Below are 18,840 nucleotides of genomic sequence, written 5' to 3' on the forward strand. Positions count from 1 at the left end.
GGGGAGAATAAAGAGTTCGAAGGACAAAGATATGATCCAAAAGAAAGTTACTCGAGAGGCTTCCGCGCAACAATAAGAAAATGTGTTCCCCGAATACATCTTTCGCGCAGAATGGCATATTATACATGCATGTTCTCTTTCTCCTTTCTTTTTCTTGTTTCTTTTTTACCAACGGCTCGTGTCGATGCCTCCAAAATGTCCCGTTGATTGTGTGACGCTTCGCAATATTCACCCCTCGAGGAGCACGACATTATTTGCATGAGAGGAACGCGACGCGCGCCGTTATCGTTGTGTCGTTATCGTTATCGCATCAGGACAAATCTCAAAACTCGAAGTAATCCTGCGAACAGCAAGCGTGTCGTTCTCCTTGCGCGTCTAAGTATGAAAAACCGTGAGATTAACGTTGAAAGGCGCAACATCGAACAAGACTGCGGGAGAAAAAGCTTGGTTTTGGAAGATAAGACTCGTAAATTTTTTGACGGAGTTCCGCATTAGCTCGTCTGTCACATTCAAAGCTGACGTGGGGAATTATTCCTGCAGATACGTGCAGCACATTTTTATACTATAAAATTGAAAAGATATCCGAGCAAATTGCTACCGCTGGTAAATCGCTGTGGTACATAAATTTGGACTGTAACATGAATGCATTCCAGTCACGCGACGCAGTGTAGTATACTATTCAACAAAAACTCTCTCCTTCTCTCTGTATGTGTGTGTGTGTATGTGTGTGATCAAGAAGAAGGGCCACGCTATTTTGAGCGGATGAATCAGGCGAATATCGTTACTGTATTAAACGATATACGCACAGAGAGGCTCACGCATCGCGTGGTACATTGAATTTATTATTAGAATTGAGTTCTTCCTCCGTGAATTATAACATTTGATTTGCAGCGTCTGTCTCACAGCTCAAACACTGATTGCACATGCAACGCCGGCGGACACTCGACCAACACGATTATTCTGGCATGCACACGTCGCGCGTGTTTCGTGCAAAGTACGTTCGCGTGTTTGCATTTCTGTTCCGACGCGCGCAAATATCACTATTACGCAAGGTTATCAAAGAGGCCAGCCGCCACCGTCGTCGTCGTCGTCGTCGTCGTCGTCGTCGTCGTCGTCGTCGTCGTCGTCGTCGTCGTCGTCGTCGTCGTCGTCGTCGTTGTCGTTGTCGTCGTCGTTTCTAAACGCCGACACGTGCCAAGATCAAAAAGTATCGAGTGCTTATCCCGAGTCCACGTGAAAAATGCAAGACTTTCTCGCGGAGTTGCACTCGCAAGTCTCTCGCTCGGCGCGTCGATCCAAAATAAATCGACTATTTTACCAGCGAGAATAGATCGCCCGGAGCAAGACGCTTTCGCAGGAATTTTTAAGCGACAGGAGAGCGGAAACGTGCTGCGGTTTCCATGACCGAAGGTATTTATCGGAGCTCCCTTTGTTTTTCCAAGTGCTGTAAATCTCCGATGCTGAAAACGTATAACGCACGCGCGCGCGCACACACACACACACAGAACGGGTAGTTTCCGCAAATTAACCTGATTTGATCTTCACCATCTCGATTTGCGCGGAAATTAAATTCATCATCCCGAGTACAAAGCCCATTATCTACCGCGCGGTTGTACGCCGCGAATTCGAACGTATTACAAGCCGCAGAGAGTTTTTCTTCCCCGTACGAATGTATCTCTTGAATGACGAAATGTACACATATACCTGTTGATCTCGTTTATTTTACGAACAAAGCCATTAATGCGATATTAATTAGCGGTGGTATATCCTACAAAAGCGCATAACGCTCTCGTCCGTTGAGAAAACAAGTTTTTGCGGAGAGGGAAGGAGAGAGAGAGAGAGAAAGAGAGAGAGAGAGAGAGAGAGAGAGAGAGAGAGAGAGAGAGAGAGAGAGAGAGAGAGAAGAAGAAAGAGAAAGAGAGAACACGCGCGTAACCACACATATATCACCTTCCGCTTGCTCGGCCCTCTAATTGTCGAAAATCACAAAGGCAATCGCTTGTTTGCGCGCAATGATTGCACAGACGCACAGACAAACTGCGCGCGAAATGCGTCGTGCAAATTGGAACGGCCGCGAACGCGCGCGGGGAAGAGCGTAACGGAGCGTGCGGGATCGCCGATGCGGAAGCCAGGGACAAGTGTATCAATTATCGATACACACACCTGTCGCGCGAACATGGAGGAGAATTGCCACAAACAGATGTGAACGTCGCACGTGAAGCGACCAGCCGTGACCGCACGACGGCTACGTTCAAATCGCCCTTGTAGCGCCGCGCTACGCTTTACAGGCCCTTACGCGCGTATACGCATACGCATATGCGTGTGCGATACGCAAAGCGCATATGCGCGGCACGGGGCCGGGGTCGCGCGATTATGCGCGCGGAACCTATATCGAATCTGTCACGGTCGTCGTGACACCATAAACGAGATTCTCACCGCCCCGGGTAACCTTAGCCCTAGCGAATATCAAAAGATGCAACCGCTAACATACAAAATAACAATTCAGCGCAATGCGACGCGCGAGCAAGCGTCTAATTGCATCATTAAAATCACACGAACGAACATCGTGTTCGCGCGAAACGAACGACAATTATTTCCCGTTTAAGCAAGTTGCACGACCGCTCGCGAAAAGCGAGCTTTTCGTCCGCTTTTATTTCCGTTCCGTCGAATAATTCGAATATTTACATGGTAAAGAATAATATTTGTTATAAGCTGAATTTAATCAGTTAAAATAATTCGAGCATAATTCCGGGGTAGACGAGAAGGTGAGTAAGTAGGCGGGCAGTGAGAATACCGAGAAAAAGAGAGAAAGAGAGAGAGAGAGAGAGAGAGAGAGAGAGAGAGGGGATGTTGTCTCTCTCATGTTAATCAATTGCGAAACAACCCACTTTTAATTATTGATTTCAATGGTACTTGCGTTTTAATATTTCCGGTGGAAGCCGGTGAAAAAGTGCCGACAGCCTTGGAAAATCGCCGTTTCGATCTGAAACACGAATATAAAACGACAATCGTCATTATGATGTAAAAAGCTTTGTAGCCTTTGCGAACGAGAAGAGGAATCTCGAACCGTTTCATTTCGAAGCGCAATGGTAATGAGAGTCAATACGATCTTCTCTGATATCATCAACCTTAATAGAAAATCGTAGTAAAATACAGACAGAAGTCGACACGGCGCGACGGTTCGAGAACTTCGAAACCTAACCTAGCCTAACCTAACTTAATCGTACAGGAAGATGAACGAGTTCAAGGTTTACGTACCAACGATGTTGCAATCAACTCGAAGACATCTGGCAAGTTCGAACGAAGGCGGGCTCGTGATCCGATCGATAAATCAAGCCGCGCTACATCACACGTCGGAATTTCTCTGCGCGTGAAAATGTACATTTCCCCGGGCTTCGGTTAATTGACGAACGCGCGCGTTTCCGCGCGCACTCGCGCACGCACACACCGCGATTCCCGACACTGAACGGCGCGAGAGACCTCTAATGACTTTCCATCGCGACACGCCAGCGACACGCTGTTTATTTGCGATCAAGTTCGGCGCCCCCGAGAGGTAGAATGTAAACGTTGCGATTAATAGTCATGTAACGACACGCCCATTGTCGGTTGTCATGACCAGCTCGATGAACCGGTCAACAATGCGTCTACCCCGCCTTCTGCTTGTTGAAACTTTAAATTGAATAATAACAACGAACGGTCGCGACAGACATGACTCCGACACATACATATGTATAAAATAAAAATAATAATATGACGTACGAGGAACTATGACGCCCCCCATCTAGATATTTTCAAAACATTTCCCGCTGGCGGAAAATGCATGCGTGTGTGAATGTGTAGGATACCGAGAAAATCGCCTCATGAACGTGGGAATAACACCTTCTGATAAAGGAAAGGAAAAAGCAGGAACATTTTGTAACTTGTTTATCTTGGTTTATGCTCTGAGAGAAATTTTTCGTCATATTTATTTCTATGAAAAAATGTTGAAAACCGGAGAGTTCTCTCTCACGTTTCAAATGTTGTCGTTGAAAAATTTGCAATTCACATAGATGCGGGAGCGAAACGGTGCTCTCTTTATTCACATTTAAAGAGTAAACACAGGTTCGTCTCTGATTTATGAGGATGAGATAGCAAACGCACCTCTTCCTTTCAGCTTACAAACTCCCGCCGAGGCCACTACGTCGAGATCCGGAGAGTCGGATGGCAAAGCGATTCGCGGTTTGTCGTAAAACCGCGATACATCGTAAAAGCATCTACGCGAAACTCTCGAAGACGTGAAAACGACCGAGGTGATCTGAGAAGCGATCGACGATAATGTAGAGAGAGAGAGAGAGGGAGAGAGAGAGAGAGAGAGAGAGAGAGAGAGAGAGAGAGAGAGAGAGAGAGAGAGAGAGAGAGAGAGAGAGAGAGAGAGAGAGAGAGAGAGAGAGAGAGAGAGAGAGAGAGAGAGAGAGAGAGAGAGAGAGAGAGAGAGAGAGAGAGAGAGAGAGAGAGAGAGAAATCGAACGACGAAAGAACGACGTTATGCTACCTGAACCCGAAGATCTTCCAGCTTCGAGAGACAACGCAAGTTCGAGTCGCCAGGATATCTGATAACAAAGGTAAGAGAAAGACAGTCTTTATGTCTCGAAACGCGCATCCATTCTCCCGGGAAAGAAAGTCTGTCAACTTTAATGTCGAACGAAAAGACAATTGAGAGAGTCTATAAGTTTGAAACACGTGGCACTAACCCTTAAAATCAAATATCGACCGCTTCATCGGCCAGCGTCTACACGAAAAGTCTTTGCTGAAAATTTTTTGTGCGACTAACAACTCTGAATGTAAAATAAAAGTTTTCAGCTTTCTGACATTAATTTTTCATAAAGACCTTAAGTAGCTGCTGATCATACTGGCATATGTATTATTGTTTATATATGACGTCTATTAAAAACGACCGAAGAAATGAAGTTCTGACAAGTATTAACGAAGAGGTTCCATGCAAATGCGATAACGAAGGAATAACTAATTTACAACAGACATTATTTCCAGTTGCAGAACCTGAAGAACGCAAAGACTGGATCAAATTAGCAAACAGGCAGGCAGACAGGAGGAAGGAATAAACAAGCAGAGTTCGGTGAAAATGGTAACGTGAAGAGACGGCGGAGAAGAAGGGAAGCGCAATCGGGACGAAGCGGTGGACGAATCGTAAGGCTGAACGATGGAAATGAACTCGACGACGACCACAATCATTCCCGGTTACTACAATGCTGGCAGATCCATCGGCAACGACAGCCCATACGAGTGCGATCAGGAGGTCAACACATACGGCCTGTCCGACTTCATTATCTACGGCGTGCTCATCAACCTGATAGGTCTCTTCGGGATCCTCGGCAACACGATCTCGATGATTATCCTGTCGCGGCCGCAGATGAAATCGTCCATCAATTATCTGCTGATCGGACTGGCCAGATGCGATACTGTGCTGATCATCGTCGCAGTAAGCTTGTTATCCTTTGTGCATCTCTATTTTCTTCCTGTATATTTCTCCACGTGGTGGTGGTTTTCCTTCTTTCTCAAGAAATTCGAATTCGATAAGAATTTACATTGGCATTTCTTATCGCTTTATTTCACGTTGCTTGAATACATGCCGCAGATTGTGCAAGAAGATCAACGTTCTCTCTAATTCTATTCTTCCATTCTTTAGCTGTTTCTCACATACTGTTCTTCTATTCTTTTCATCCAAAAGGCGGGCACACGGGAACTATGTAGTAGAGCGGGGAAAAAGAGAGCGATTAAGAAACCCACGCCGCGGGCAAACGTAACTTTGATATGACTAATGCATGAATAATGAGCGCAGTAAATGGCGGCTCGCTTATTTAAAGCGCCGTTGCCCAATACGTTGACTTGAAATTGCAAAGTTACGCGAAAAAACGGGCCACGGCGTTCCGCTTAACTGAGGAAGTATTTTCATGAGTTACTTATGCAGAGAGGAAAGGGAACTGGATTTTTATACCAGTTAAAATTATTATATTATTTGCAATATACATTGCAAAGCGAAGCAAGACATCGCGCATTTAATATAAAAGAAGCGATCAGAGTGAGCATCCAGTCTGATATGGTCGAGCAATCTTTTGCCTTTATCGTAAAAAAATCAACTTAAAAAAATAATATACCAAAGTATTAATATTCAATTTGAGAGCTCTCTTTAAAATTAATTCCTTGAATTCGCACGCGAAATAATTGATGCTCATATAAAATATTAATCTCATTACTTTTCATCGTACCTTGACTTACTCTACTGCTTGTTAAACTATTAAATGGAGAAATAGTGAACAATATTTTCGTTAAATACATTTTTCACTTTTTTCAAGCACATTAAATAATCTTTCTTTCACGGATACACGACGAAGTTTTCACTTGCAGCTAAGGCAATGCAAATTATTTCTTACCAATCGGTTTTCATATATAACAACGAATTTTCATATATTAATAATGCAGAAATTTCTATCTACTTTGCATTTCACGCAAAGCCTAGAAAAAGCGGCCTCTTAAATGCGACTTCTCTGCCTGATGCGTAAATAACTGCAATGTTCGACGAGGTAGGTACGATTCACCGATCGGAAAATCAACGTTTAATTGGCATCTGCGACCAGAAACAATCTCGATGGGATCGCGGAATGTCCCGTAATTGCCGATATGATTCGGCGTTTACTGTCGTCGTGCCCGACTTGCCAATCAATCTTGTGCGCGAACCGTAGCCAGATAAAAATTTTCGAAAAAACATCCATCGCTTCGTAGCGTTTCCGAGCCATCGAACTGCGTTTTCGTAGGGCTTATCGCGACGCCTTGTTATTGTTGGTCGGCTTTTATTAATGACGCTTTTGAAACATCAAGGGCACTCATGCCGAAAGTGATACGAGTCAGCTTTTTGCACGCGGCGAATTCAGCCCCGTTCAGCCAAACATACGGGATGACCTGCCGTTGAAAAGGGAAAAAGCACGAAATCGAGAAAACCGATGATTTATTATATTTCGATGTTTTCGAAGACATTTGATAATTTCGAACCACGATAAGAGTGAATGTATAAGAATTTTTATTGAGTCGCAAATACGCGCTAATCGCGCTAAAATCGATTTGTCGTTTCATTTCAGTTTTAAATTCTTCATTAAAATTTTAATTTGCAAGAGTAATTTTTAATTATAAAAGTTTCTTGAGGATACATTTCACATATTTCATATTAAATATTAAAAACACGAAACAACGAGAAATCCGAGAACCCACGATTACAAACTTTCGAGCTTCCGCTGCACATGTTACGAACGATTCGCATAAAACTTGCCCTCAGAATTCGAACCGGAAAGTAACGGATACATTCGTACCATTTGTAAGATACATTTATACGCCAGACGCGATTAAAAGAATGCAATTCAAAGCTGTGTATTGCTCACTGCGCGTTTATTATTCAAGCATGATCCCATAGAATTAATTAACATGTTGCGCGCAACAATGGATTTTCATTTAGGGGTTGTCTCGACTAGAATATATATATACTCCTTATACACGTGCTCCTTTATTAACGAGTGAGGAAGAAAGAAAGAAAGAAGAGACGAGGAAACAAAAAGGAGCGCAGAAATCAGCAAATGCGCCTCGTGACGCTTGCTGTAATAAAGTGCAGACCTCTCGTTTTAATATCGCTCTTAATCCTGCGTTTTGCACGGCGATAAATTTGCAACGATTTGCAAAGCCGTATTTTCTATTAAAATAAATGCGGTGTATGCCACGGGCGTTCCATTTTATACTTCCCCTGTAATTTAAGTTATTTCTCTAAATGTGTAATTTATAGTTTCGCCTCTGCTTTCATATTTTTATCTCGTATATACGTACGGTTTATGCGATTCCCTCGGATCCCGCAAGACTGGAATTACCGCGGAGAGAAAAAGCTTGTTGTCAACGAACAAGGAAACACTCTTCTTACGTTTCGTATGATTATTATTATTAAACTTGGGAATTTTTTCTTTTCAGAAGAATATATACGTTCGCGGTTATAACAGTATAAACCGAGCAAAGCAAATCTCCGTGAGAGAAATTCCACCGTAATGAAACTTATAAACTGAGAAACACGATGATATTTAGAGATAATATTTTACGAGAGATAACGTGTCTCTAAAATATGTCGAGTTAGAGAAAATTGCATGTGCGCAGACGGTGAATAGCATCACAAGATTGCTTTTTCTTAATTCAGTCTCGTAACTCGTAACTTCGCGATGTAAATTCGCGATGGGAGGAAAAAGAAATGAACTCGTCAAAAATGCGTCGCGCATGTGTGCATCAGGATAATGTGGGATGCGAGCCGCGCGTCAAGCTTATGTAAATAAGTCCCAGTGTGCAGTTGCGCGGCTTCCCGGACTCGTGAATAAATCCAAGATTAACAAGATTGACGGAGTCGGTAAACAAGCAAGCCTCTGGCGAAAGTGGGCCGGAGAGGCCCAAAGCGCCCATACGCAGGATTCCGCGCTAACCCTGTCGAGGAGTTACGTAAACTACCCCGGTTATTAATTAATCATACGGTAAACTTCTCTGATCCCGCGTTCTTTCATTAACCAGCTATTTGTGCATTCGTCGATGAAACGTTACGTAAGGACGCGTCTGCAAATAATCGTGTTTCGTGAACAAAAAAATTATCGGCGGAAATACTGCGCGGAAGATGATTTTTCGCGGGCAACGGATGGCGCGAAATCACGTCGACAAGACGTCAAGTGATCGACGCGAAAACATACTACCCCGATAAACTTTTATAATTACGCGATGGTCTGAGAGAGAGAGAGAGAAAGAGAGAGAGAGAGAGAGAGCTGTGATTAATTCCCAGAAGCTAGATGCACTCAATGGACTCTATCGACGGCGCTTCTAAGCTGCGTCGAGAGGAAAGTGTCGAAACCGTATTGAAATCATGTGCGCGTACGTAAGGCTAAAAATCGTGCAAATTGTTATAAACAATAAATAACGGCAAGGCATGCAGTGTGCACCACAAGTTTGACGTCAGATTGCCCGCGAAAAATTATCTTCCGCGCAATTATTCCGCCGACGATTTCTTTTTCACCAAACACGATTATTTGCGCAGGCATGGCGTCCTTACGCAATAACGTTTCATCGACGAATGCAACCTTTCAACCTTTCAACGTCGCAAAATGACGAAAAATCGCGAGGATCGCGAGATTTCACTTACATGATACGCATCCATTCGCAGATGCTGATCTACGGACTGCCGGCGATCTACACGTACACGGGTCTACTGTTCCACTACAAGTTCATCGTCTACCCGAAGATTATCAAGTTCCTGTACCCGTTCTCCTGCATGGCGCAGATTGTGACGGTGTACCTGACGCTGACGGTGACCGTGGAGAGATACATCGCGGTCTGCCATCCGCTGAAAGCCAGATCGTTTTGCACTTACGGACGAGCGCAGGTGGCGGTGTTGGTTATAGTGGTCTTTGCCTTTCTCTACAATTTACCGAAGTAAGTGTAATACCGCGGCGCGACGCCGTTTGCTGTCGCCGGTCGTCCGGCTAACAAGATTAAATTTTCGCGTGTATTTCGCGTGATTTAGGTTCTGGGAAATCGAAGTGTACGTCGAGATACATTGGAAGTACAACGTCACTGTGTACTGCATCACGCCGACCGAGATGAGGAGCAACGAGTATTACGTCACCCTGTACATACACTGGTTGTATTTCTTCGTGTACTACATGTTCCCGTTCATCGCGCTGGTGATCTTCAATACGGCCATTTATCGACGGGTGAGTGCCCGCCGGCGAAATTATATGGATTTCACACGTATTTCGTAGTGCACGCTGAGAGAGAAAGAATGGTCGAGCTCGCTAAAAAGTTATAACTACATTTCCGGTGTCAAACGTATTTTTGTTGACCTTACCTTAAAATCATAATAGTAGCAATATATATGTAGAGTTATTATCGATGACAACATGGTGACACTTGCTGCAAGAATGCGGGTTTCCTCATTTCGACGATTCCACTGTACAATTGTAATCACAAACTTTTTTCTCGACATACTAATCTTAAATCTAAATTGCCTGAATTAATGGTAAACGTTAAAACGGAGCAGGAGAGCGCAAAGAGGCGCGATTGTCGTTATCGCGAGGGCACGATCTCACCTGTTATCGCGAAACTGCGAATCGAACGACCGAGCGTCTGGCCGATGAAGCTCAGGGCCGGAAGGGGATAAAAGAGCGGGAGGAAAACGATAACGCGCTTCTCTCAAGTACGAGACACGAGGCGAAAGGTTGGTCGAACGCGAAATATCGAGCAACGTGCCGCTCACAGCTCAGCCGGCAGAGCCGGCCAACATTTTCCCCGGCGACTGGTCTGTTTTATTAAAACTTCTTTCTAGGGGGGACGTCGCAATAAGCCGCGATAAAACCGATGTACCGCAATAAGACCGGCGTGCGTTACGACTCGTCGATAGAGCGCGACGTAAAATACGAATAATAAGACGGCCAAGCCAATAAAGCTTCGCCGGAGTGTATAAGTCCGTTCCGCGTGTGTCCGGAAGCGGCCAGACGCGCGGCCGAATTTCGCGGGCCGAGCACGTACGGCAACGTAGTACGGGGCGGCGAAATTCACGGACCGCCACCCCCGCACGTGCCGACTTACAGCTGCAGACGCGGGCAATATCATCCCCCCGCAGCAACGCGGAATAATATAGCGCGAGACACTCGTGAGGCAAAAGCTGACGCGCTAATGAAACGTCGCAAAACAATTGCCGCGCTAAATGAAATATTGAAATTGGTGATATAAATAATTCGAGACAATGCACGTAGCGGATGTAATAACGTGTCCCCGCGCGTCCCATCTCCCTGCCCTGCCTCTTCTCTCGCACACGATTCAGAAGATCCTGCGAGAAGAGAAAGAGAAATTAACGCTGCCATTAGTTCGCTGAACATTAACGCGAAGCCCCGCGGATAATTTTCCCCGAGTTACGATCGCGTTATCTCTCGCGGGAGATGATGCGCGCGCGATAATCTGAATTATATCACGTGAAGATCCGGATACCTCTGGACTCCGAATACCTCCGTCATCGGGCCGTCAGGATTCGGTCGCGAGTCACCCAAAATAGATCGTATACACGTATATGTGTATGTGTATATAAATCGAATTATTTATATTCCAGGAAGGTCTGAAATTACAAAGACGGCGAGATGTCGCAGGACAACAATTTCGTTCGGCTTTCCCTTATCGCGAAACTTCAGAGTCCGCGAACTCCGTCCTTAATTCCGGGATCAGGGCGTCGGTTTTCGGCGGGAGGGTATTCTTCGGGGTATAACTTCCGATGACTTTATGCGAGCGGATCAGAACACGAAATGAAGGCGAACGCGCGAACAGACTCGAATGAGAATATTCATGTGGAGCGAACGGAGAAAGAGAGGCTCTCTTTGGTATACCGTCTTCTCTAATCTCGACTTGAAATTCTTACCACGCGAAAGCCCACGCGGCCGAAACTTCGTAGCGTTTTGCGCGCGTGTAAAATGGAGCGAATGCACTTTTCGCGTCTTTATTCGGAACGTAGAGAAAATCCGCGGGAAGGTTGGAATGAAAATAATATCAAAGAGCTCGCGATCCTAGCATGAGTAACTGAATTCTTCAACGACGCGTAGACTGTCGATTTACGACACGCGTCACTGGACTGACTCTGTTCCCTCAAATAATGTTCGCCGTAATTGATCTTCAACAACTGATCTCAACGAGCTGTTCAATTTTCTGTGCGGTGAATTCTCCACGCCATTCGTGGGACGAAAGTTCATCGCGAGAAGGAGACGACATAAAAGTCTAAAAATATGACTCTTCAGTATACGTGGGCGGACAAAAGGTTGAAGCCACATGCGCTGAAGTTCAGGACGTTCGCTGTACTTTGATATACGTAATGTACTCGTGCTAGTTGCGATTCGCCTTTCGTCTCGAGACACGGTGTGTGTGTGTGTGTGTGTGTGTGTGTGTGTGTGTGTGTGTGTGTGTGTGTGTGTGTGTGTGTACGTGTACTAGAGGGCGAGTATAATAATTCTATTAATAATCTGCCGCGCGTACCTCGAAGAGAGCGTAGCAACTGAACCGGATGCGGTAACCCGAGATAACGCGCGGCAATTCAGCGACACGCGGCGTGCATAATAATCTGTCCGCGCGACGCGAGTCTTAATAATAATTAGCCCTGCCAGCTCGCGTCCTCGTAATTGTTTTAGTGACGGAACTCGCTGCCGCGCTTCGGAAACCGAAGTTGTGAAGTCGGAAGGCAGAGCAGGTCCCGTTGAAGAGATGGAAAAACAAGAAGTAATCAGCAAATTGAGACGAATATAATAGGGACAGGAAGGGAGCTTAAAATTGTGAATTTCCGATCCATTGTTTCATAAATCATGTCTTCGATCTTCCGTCATGTCGTATCAATCTTCATTCGCCAGCTGCGTTTTCCTGAAGACACCCTCGGTGCCATTGTCAGGCTCCAGGGACTCTGCCGCAACGTTGTAGTTACCCTCGCAATTATCCTCGCGATTATTCCGTACTTCGCGCTCTTTTATCCTCCTTTCGTTGTGTAGAATACACGGAGAAATAGAATCGCTTGAATCAAACACGTTTGACCGAATCTGGTTCGTAAAACCCTGCCTCCTTTCACCGGAACGTGTTTCGTTCGTAAACTTTGTCGCATAAATCCAGCCGATCTTTTCCTCCGTGTGTGTAAAATAAAACTCCAAAGGGCGAGGAGGAGAAAAGGAGAATATATCGTCTGTGATCCTTCTCGCAGGCGAACGTCTCCTTCGCTGCGCCGCGATATCGCTCGATAGTGAAATATTCCAGATTGTCTGGCATTTATTCGGTGTTCTCTCGCGCGCTTCCAAACGACGCGGATGCGTCGGTCGGAGTAGAATGCAAGCGTGTTTAGCAAGCGCTAAAAATTCACCGACGACTTCTCCACCTCTCGCCTGCTGCTCCTCCTTCACCGGAGACCATTTCGTTCCCGGCGCGAAGAGCATCATCATCATCCGCCAGCCAGACTCAGCCGCACGGGGGATACGGTTTCGCTGAAGAACGATCGTAAATCCGACGGAGAAGCGGATCGGTCGTAGCACGGCAATCACCGCGTAGTTCTCTCTCGCGTGGAGTTCCCGCCGAAATAATACGCGCGGTTCGCTGCGAAGCCGGCGGCTTTTCGATGTGTCCAGGGAGTCGTTGCCGTTGGCCGCCATTGCGCCGGGGGAGCTGTCCGAGGGTCGTGATGTCGACACGCCGGAGATCCTCTCCGTCGGTCCTCGACGAACTTCCTTCTTCCCGACGACTTCCTCGCTCCTCGAGACGCGCCGGCTCTGTACGCCGTCGTGAATCCTTCCTTTCCTTGCTCATTTAATATTAACCCTCCGTCATCGAGCCTGTAATTAGTCGCGGAATTTTTCCTCTGAGACACGGCGATCGATCTCCCTCTCCCTTCTATACTGTTTAAATAGCTTTTTACGCCCGGCTTTTTTACGTCGCCGGCGTGTCATAATGGCCGAACGGTAACGGTCCGTCGGGAGAGACGCATCTCTGTGTCCTAGGATTTCGTAAATCTTATAACGCGGCAGTTTCCGCGTTATTCATCTCGCGGAATGTGTAAATTGTGTAAATTGTGGCTATCATAATTCTTGTTAGAATACCCCTGGCACTTATTAAATATATATTTCTCTCGCAAAGCGTCGGTGAGCTTCGCCCGGTGACGATAAAGCATTCGTCTTTTAAGTAATATTGTGATCACTTAGGTAACTTGAAAGCACGTGGAGTGAATAGATAGATGGATCACGACGATGGTGATTTCTCGTCTTCGGCATGTAGGAAACTTGTTGGGAATAGCTTGTGTATCAGCTTGCGAATCTTTCGAAAGAAAGAGTTGGCGCTAGAGAACTCGAAAAAACAGAATTTGCAAATAAAAAATCTCAAGGCGAATGATTCAGTTAACATTGGCCAGGCAGAAAGGTGTCTTCTCGCGCTAATTTTTTTTCCCCACCGCGTCTGACCCGAAACGTTTCTTTCTACTTCGCGTATACGGCATCCGATTCCGCAGCACCGGAAAACCGTGCCACATGAGATTTAGAGTCCGACGTGAAATATTTTTAATTACGTCCTTGCAGATCTTGGACATGCTCGGAAAGAGCGAAAGAACGTAAGCCGCAATTGCGGATTTTATACGAACAGTATTTTAAATTACAGAGCTGACATTGAGAAAATAAATAGTACTGGATTTTCTCGAACTCGCGCACACTCATTAAACTCGTGCTTTTTTTTTAAGGTAACTTTCCGGGTAATTAAACCTTTATGGAACTTTCTCTCTTTCCCAAGGCGACATTTCACATTATGCCCCCAACGAACAAGCGACATAACAATTGCTAAAACAAACAACTATAGAATTACTTGAATGAACCGCGACGTGTATCCTTTGGGAAAAAAATGTCTCGTATAGAGAATACACAACTTGACTAAATTAATATATAATTGTGCTAATTAATATAATATTGCGCTTTTTTCTCACCATTATGAATGAGTGGAATCGCGAAAAGTAACGTATGTAATCAAACTAATATATAATTAATAATAGTAAAATGATATAAAAATATTATTAAATTAATATACAATTATATATTGTTTCTGTACTTCTCCCCCGAGGAAAAAATTCGCGGAGAATTAAAAAAATATTACGTTCGTTACAATACCGTTTTCTCTTCATTGATCCGCAGGTCAGGAAAGCGAACAAGGACCTGCAGCAACTGTCGCGTCACCAGCGCCGCGAGATCGGCCTGGCGACGATGCTACTGTGCGTGGTGGTGGTCTTCCTGATTTGCAACATCCTGCCGTTGGCCTCGAATATCCACGAGACGTTCATCGAGGACCCGCCGCGATGGATGGTACAGATCGGCAATCTCCTGGTGACCATCAACAGCAGCATCAACTTTATCATCTATGTGATCTTCGGTCGCAAGTTCAAGAGGACGTTTCTTAAGCTCTTTTGCTCGGCGCGGCTGCACGGTCCTAACCGAGACAGTCCGGAGTTCCAGACATACGATGAGTCCATCGTCACCAACACGACCAATATCGAGCTGAGGAACTCGGTCAGGCAACTCGGTCATCTCAACCGTAGTAACACCATCAATCGAAACAACAACTTGATCCATGGTAACGTCCACGTTTCCAACGGCAGCACCAGGCAAAGCATCAAGCTTTCCAGACCGGCCAGTTCCGGGCCCTGCGTTTATTATCCGACAAAGAGCCCAGCGAGAAGTCCCAGTCAGATGTCCAGGGCGTCGAGCGGCCAGAACGGCTGGAACAGCAAAAAGGAGAACGACGACTCCACGCTGTAGCGAGGACTGACTGTTCCATTTATGTCGTTATCCAATCAGAAGTTGGTCAGTAGGGCGCTCCGGTCAAATGTTGTTTTCCTTGGATCGATTGAAGATGGTGAAGCAGAAGGGTAACTCGACGCGATAGCTGTTATCGTTCCAGACATTCATCCTTCTAGAAGATGTCAGCCAAGTGTTTCGATCGGCTTCCTTATCAGTCGAAGAATCGCGAGATGAGGAGGAAAACGACAGACCTATGTTGTATCCTGCGGATAACGTCGTTTCTCGCGTTCTTGATCTTGCGTTTCTCGACGAGCGATCCATCCGGAGATGTTGCTGAAGTGGGTAATATAAGCGTAACGACGATGGAAAATGTCCGTCGCGGGCCGTCGTAGTTCGATGTTTCTTCTTGGATTCATCGTCCAACCGGGATTCCTATCGAGACGTCGTCTGGTCGGGTCGAGCAGCGCAGGCGAGAGATGGACCATTCCACGCCACACGGTGGACGACTGACGTGTGGACGTTCCTTATTTTCATTACTCAAGCAAGAGTCCTGCCAAGAATCCTAGTATCGGCTGTCAAGAACAGATCCGCAGGGTGGAGCAGGTGGAAGACGAAGAACGGCGTTGTATAGTACGTTCTATATTGACTTTCTCCGTGTATATCCTTCGTCCTGGAGAACTCTCTTATAGCAGCCTCAATGAAATGTCCACTAATCAGGATAGGATAGGAATGGATAGTAGAAAGAGGACGAGGGCGATTTCGCGCCGCGGTGGACAGCGGATATTATTGTTCCCCCGGGAGAAGCTCGAACCAATCCACCCTCTCGTGCTCGGACGCTGTAATCCCACGGGATAGCGCGACTTCGATATAAGAAAATGGGTCGTTAAGGGTAATATCTCTTGTAGGTTCGGTACCGTGAAAGACCATCTTATAGGAGGACCGAGTAACTCTGCGTCTCCTGCAGCGATAATCTTTCGAGCGGAAGTTCCCCGCTCGCCTTGGGACGATCCAGTTTTAAACGTTGTGTGAGGAGACATCGCTGCTGAGATCTTGATGTCGCGTCTTGAACTCCCTCGTCCGCCGAATGGGGAGTTCTGTTTGATTGTCAGAATTACGCTAATTGCTGATTCGATAGGTTTAAGCAATAGAAAACTTCCTTTCTTCGTGATAAAAGACTGGTGTCAATAGAATAAGCTCTGCCGCGTCTTTCGAGAGCTTTTTCCATTGATCAAAGCTCTCTTCGTTTCTCGCAACCTATATCCTCTTCCACATTCTCGCAAACAAAGGATCCAAGACTCACGCATGGGTGCATGTTGAGATAAAGAAATTATATATATATATATATATATATGTACACTGTAAACAAAGTGCAGGTTAACAAAGTGCTTTCACGATCGGAAGCTCCGCTTCGCGAGGAAAGTGTTGCACAAAGGAGAAGTTAAGAGGGAATCCGCTAACTCAGAACGAAGCGGAGAGGTTTCGCGAACTTCTGCAGGGAGATCGAGTCGGTCACGTACTTAGTTCTCCCGAGAAAATAAATCGGATTTCGTCCAAGTCAAAAGTACAAGAACGAAAGGCGCGACATTCCCTCGAGAGGACTTCCATCTCGGCTGTAAAGGACGGAAGTCCCCTCCTACCTTCTCCGATTCTCGCTCCGTGAAGCTCGGAGCAATATTCATTAGCCAACAATTGAGTGCTGTGTGTGATCGCGCAACTATGCGAATAACGAACTTCCGGATGATGTAAAGGATGTCGGTATTATCTTCGAGATGTCCGTTGACAAATTTTTCAACATAATTTCATGCTCAGACAAAAATCCAATTAGTTATTATCGACGTATTTTTCTAAATTTTGGTTCGTAGACTCGAAGAGATCGACATTGTACATATATCTCCTTTTATCTAGAAATATAAATTCGAAAAGGAAAACTATATAAATTGCATAATGAAATGGAACGTAGGTATTATTATCCTCGATGTGCTCTCGAAATATAAATGTAAAATGTATCGAATATATCACGAATAGCATGTAATACCCGCACCGAACAGACAACGTTCTCACCCATACGCGAGCAACTGAGTATATATTAAAAAAATGTATATGTATATTAAAAAGGAAAGAAAATTATTTAATAGCTAGGCATTAATCTAAGGATTGTAAATATATTTCTATCTCCTTATATTACCGATACTCTCATGTCGGAAACTATATTGACTTTTAAATACATCTTTTCTCTTATTGCGACAATTATTTATTTATAGCTTGTATAACGCTCCCTACTGAGGGATTACTGCGACAACGCGAAACTAGAAGCAAAGCTCCGATCCGGCGTTTGTATCATAATCCAAGATAATTGTAAGATATTATGATTTATCTTTACGATTTTCTCCGATATAAAGATATTCTTGCTAACGAAAGAAACGAAGGAGAAATCAAATTTAAGTACAGAGGGAAACAAAACGCTCTCGTAGCTATACGACAAGAGATTCACCATTCTAGTCATGGAATTTCTATCGATCCAGTAAATATATTCATATACTTAATATGACAATGACGATCTGTATATAATGTGCGATTCTACCATCTCGTGAACGCGCTGTCTGTCATATCTTACCGCTATCTCGATATACTTGTAAATACAATTTAGGAATCATCAATTAATAATAATCAATGGCTGGGAAAAAAGGCGCTAATTCGATTACTTTTGACCCTTTTTTTATATTGCGGGAAATAGATAAAGCAAAAAGAATCAGCAAACATCTATTCCGTAGAATTCTCTCTCTAAACTTTGAAATGAAATACTTATTAAATATTCCCCAACTTTCTGTTTAGATCTATTTAGCCAAAAAATAGACACAATCTGTAAATAAGAATTGAGGTAAGTTGTTTGCAAGTCTTAGTTAAGTTTTAGTCTTTTTTAATGTAGCAGAATATTTTCAGAATTAGGACTTCATTCCAGCCAACATCTCTATTCCATCGCTGTCAAAGCATATCGTACAAATCCGTTCCTCATAAATTAATAGAGATCTAATTTAATTGAAGATAGCTAGAGAAATATATTTCACCACCTATGTAAATGTACCTCTTTTCCATTCAAATGTGCTTTAAATAAATTTTATTGTATATAAAATAAATTTAAGCCAACACACAAACACTACCAAGCAAATAACTTAACTTCCTTGTGATGAAACACAACTATCACTCTTATATGTACTCAGTATTCAGCGTAGTGAGCCATGGATAGTATAGTGAAACCTTATAACAGAGAATCAATTCCATATTTAAGACTGTCGACTTACTGTACTTTTCTAAATCCTTGAATAAAGTACAATAATAAATAGTAGTACAAAATAAAATATATATTTAATTTTCAATATATGCATATATGTGTATAATATATATATATATATATATATATATATATATATTAAAATAGGTAATACGACATATCTTAGAACAACATATATTTTATTTAATTATCAACATAGCTGGC

At 44.3% G+C, this 18,840-nt stretch overlaps 1 protein-coding gene across 1 annotated transcript; it reads left to right on the forward strand.

Moving 5' to 3' along the window:
- The first annotated feature begins 4,458 nt into the window (after positions 1–4,458).
- On the forward strand, positions 4,459–18,690 carry FMRFaR (FMRFamide Receptor). The gene is made up of 5 exons (XM_011145974.3): positions 4,459–4,601; positions 5,029–5,476; positions 9,224–9,492; positions 9,584–9,773; positions 14,745–18,690. The coding sequence occupies exons 2-5, from the start codon at positions 5,198–5,200 to the stop codon at positions 15,363–15,365; spliced, it is 1,359 nt and encodes a 452-aa protein (XP_011144276.1). The 5' UTR covers positions 4,459–4,601; positions 5,029–5,197; the 3' UTR covers positions 15,366–18,690.
- The last annotated feature ends 150 nt before the right edge of the window (positions 18,691–18,840 follow it).

Source organism: Harpegnathos saltator, unplaced genomic scaffold (assembly GCF_003227715.2).
Source record: "Harpegnathos saltator strain DR-91 unplaced genomic scaffold, Hsal_v8.6 scaffold758, whole genome shotgun sequence".
In the NCBI taxonomy this organism is placed as follows: Eukaryota; Metazoa; Arthropoda; class Insecta; order Hymenoptera; family Formicidae; genus Harpegnathos; species Harpegnathos saltator.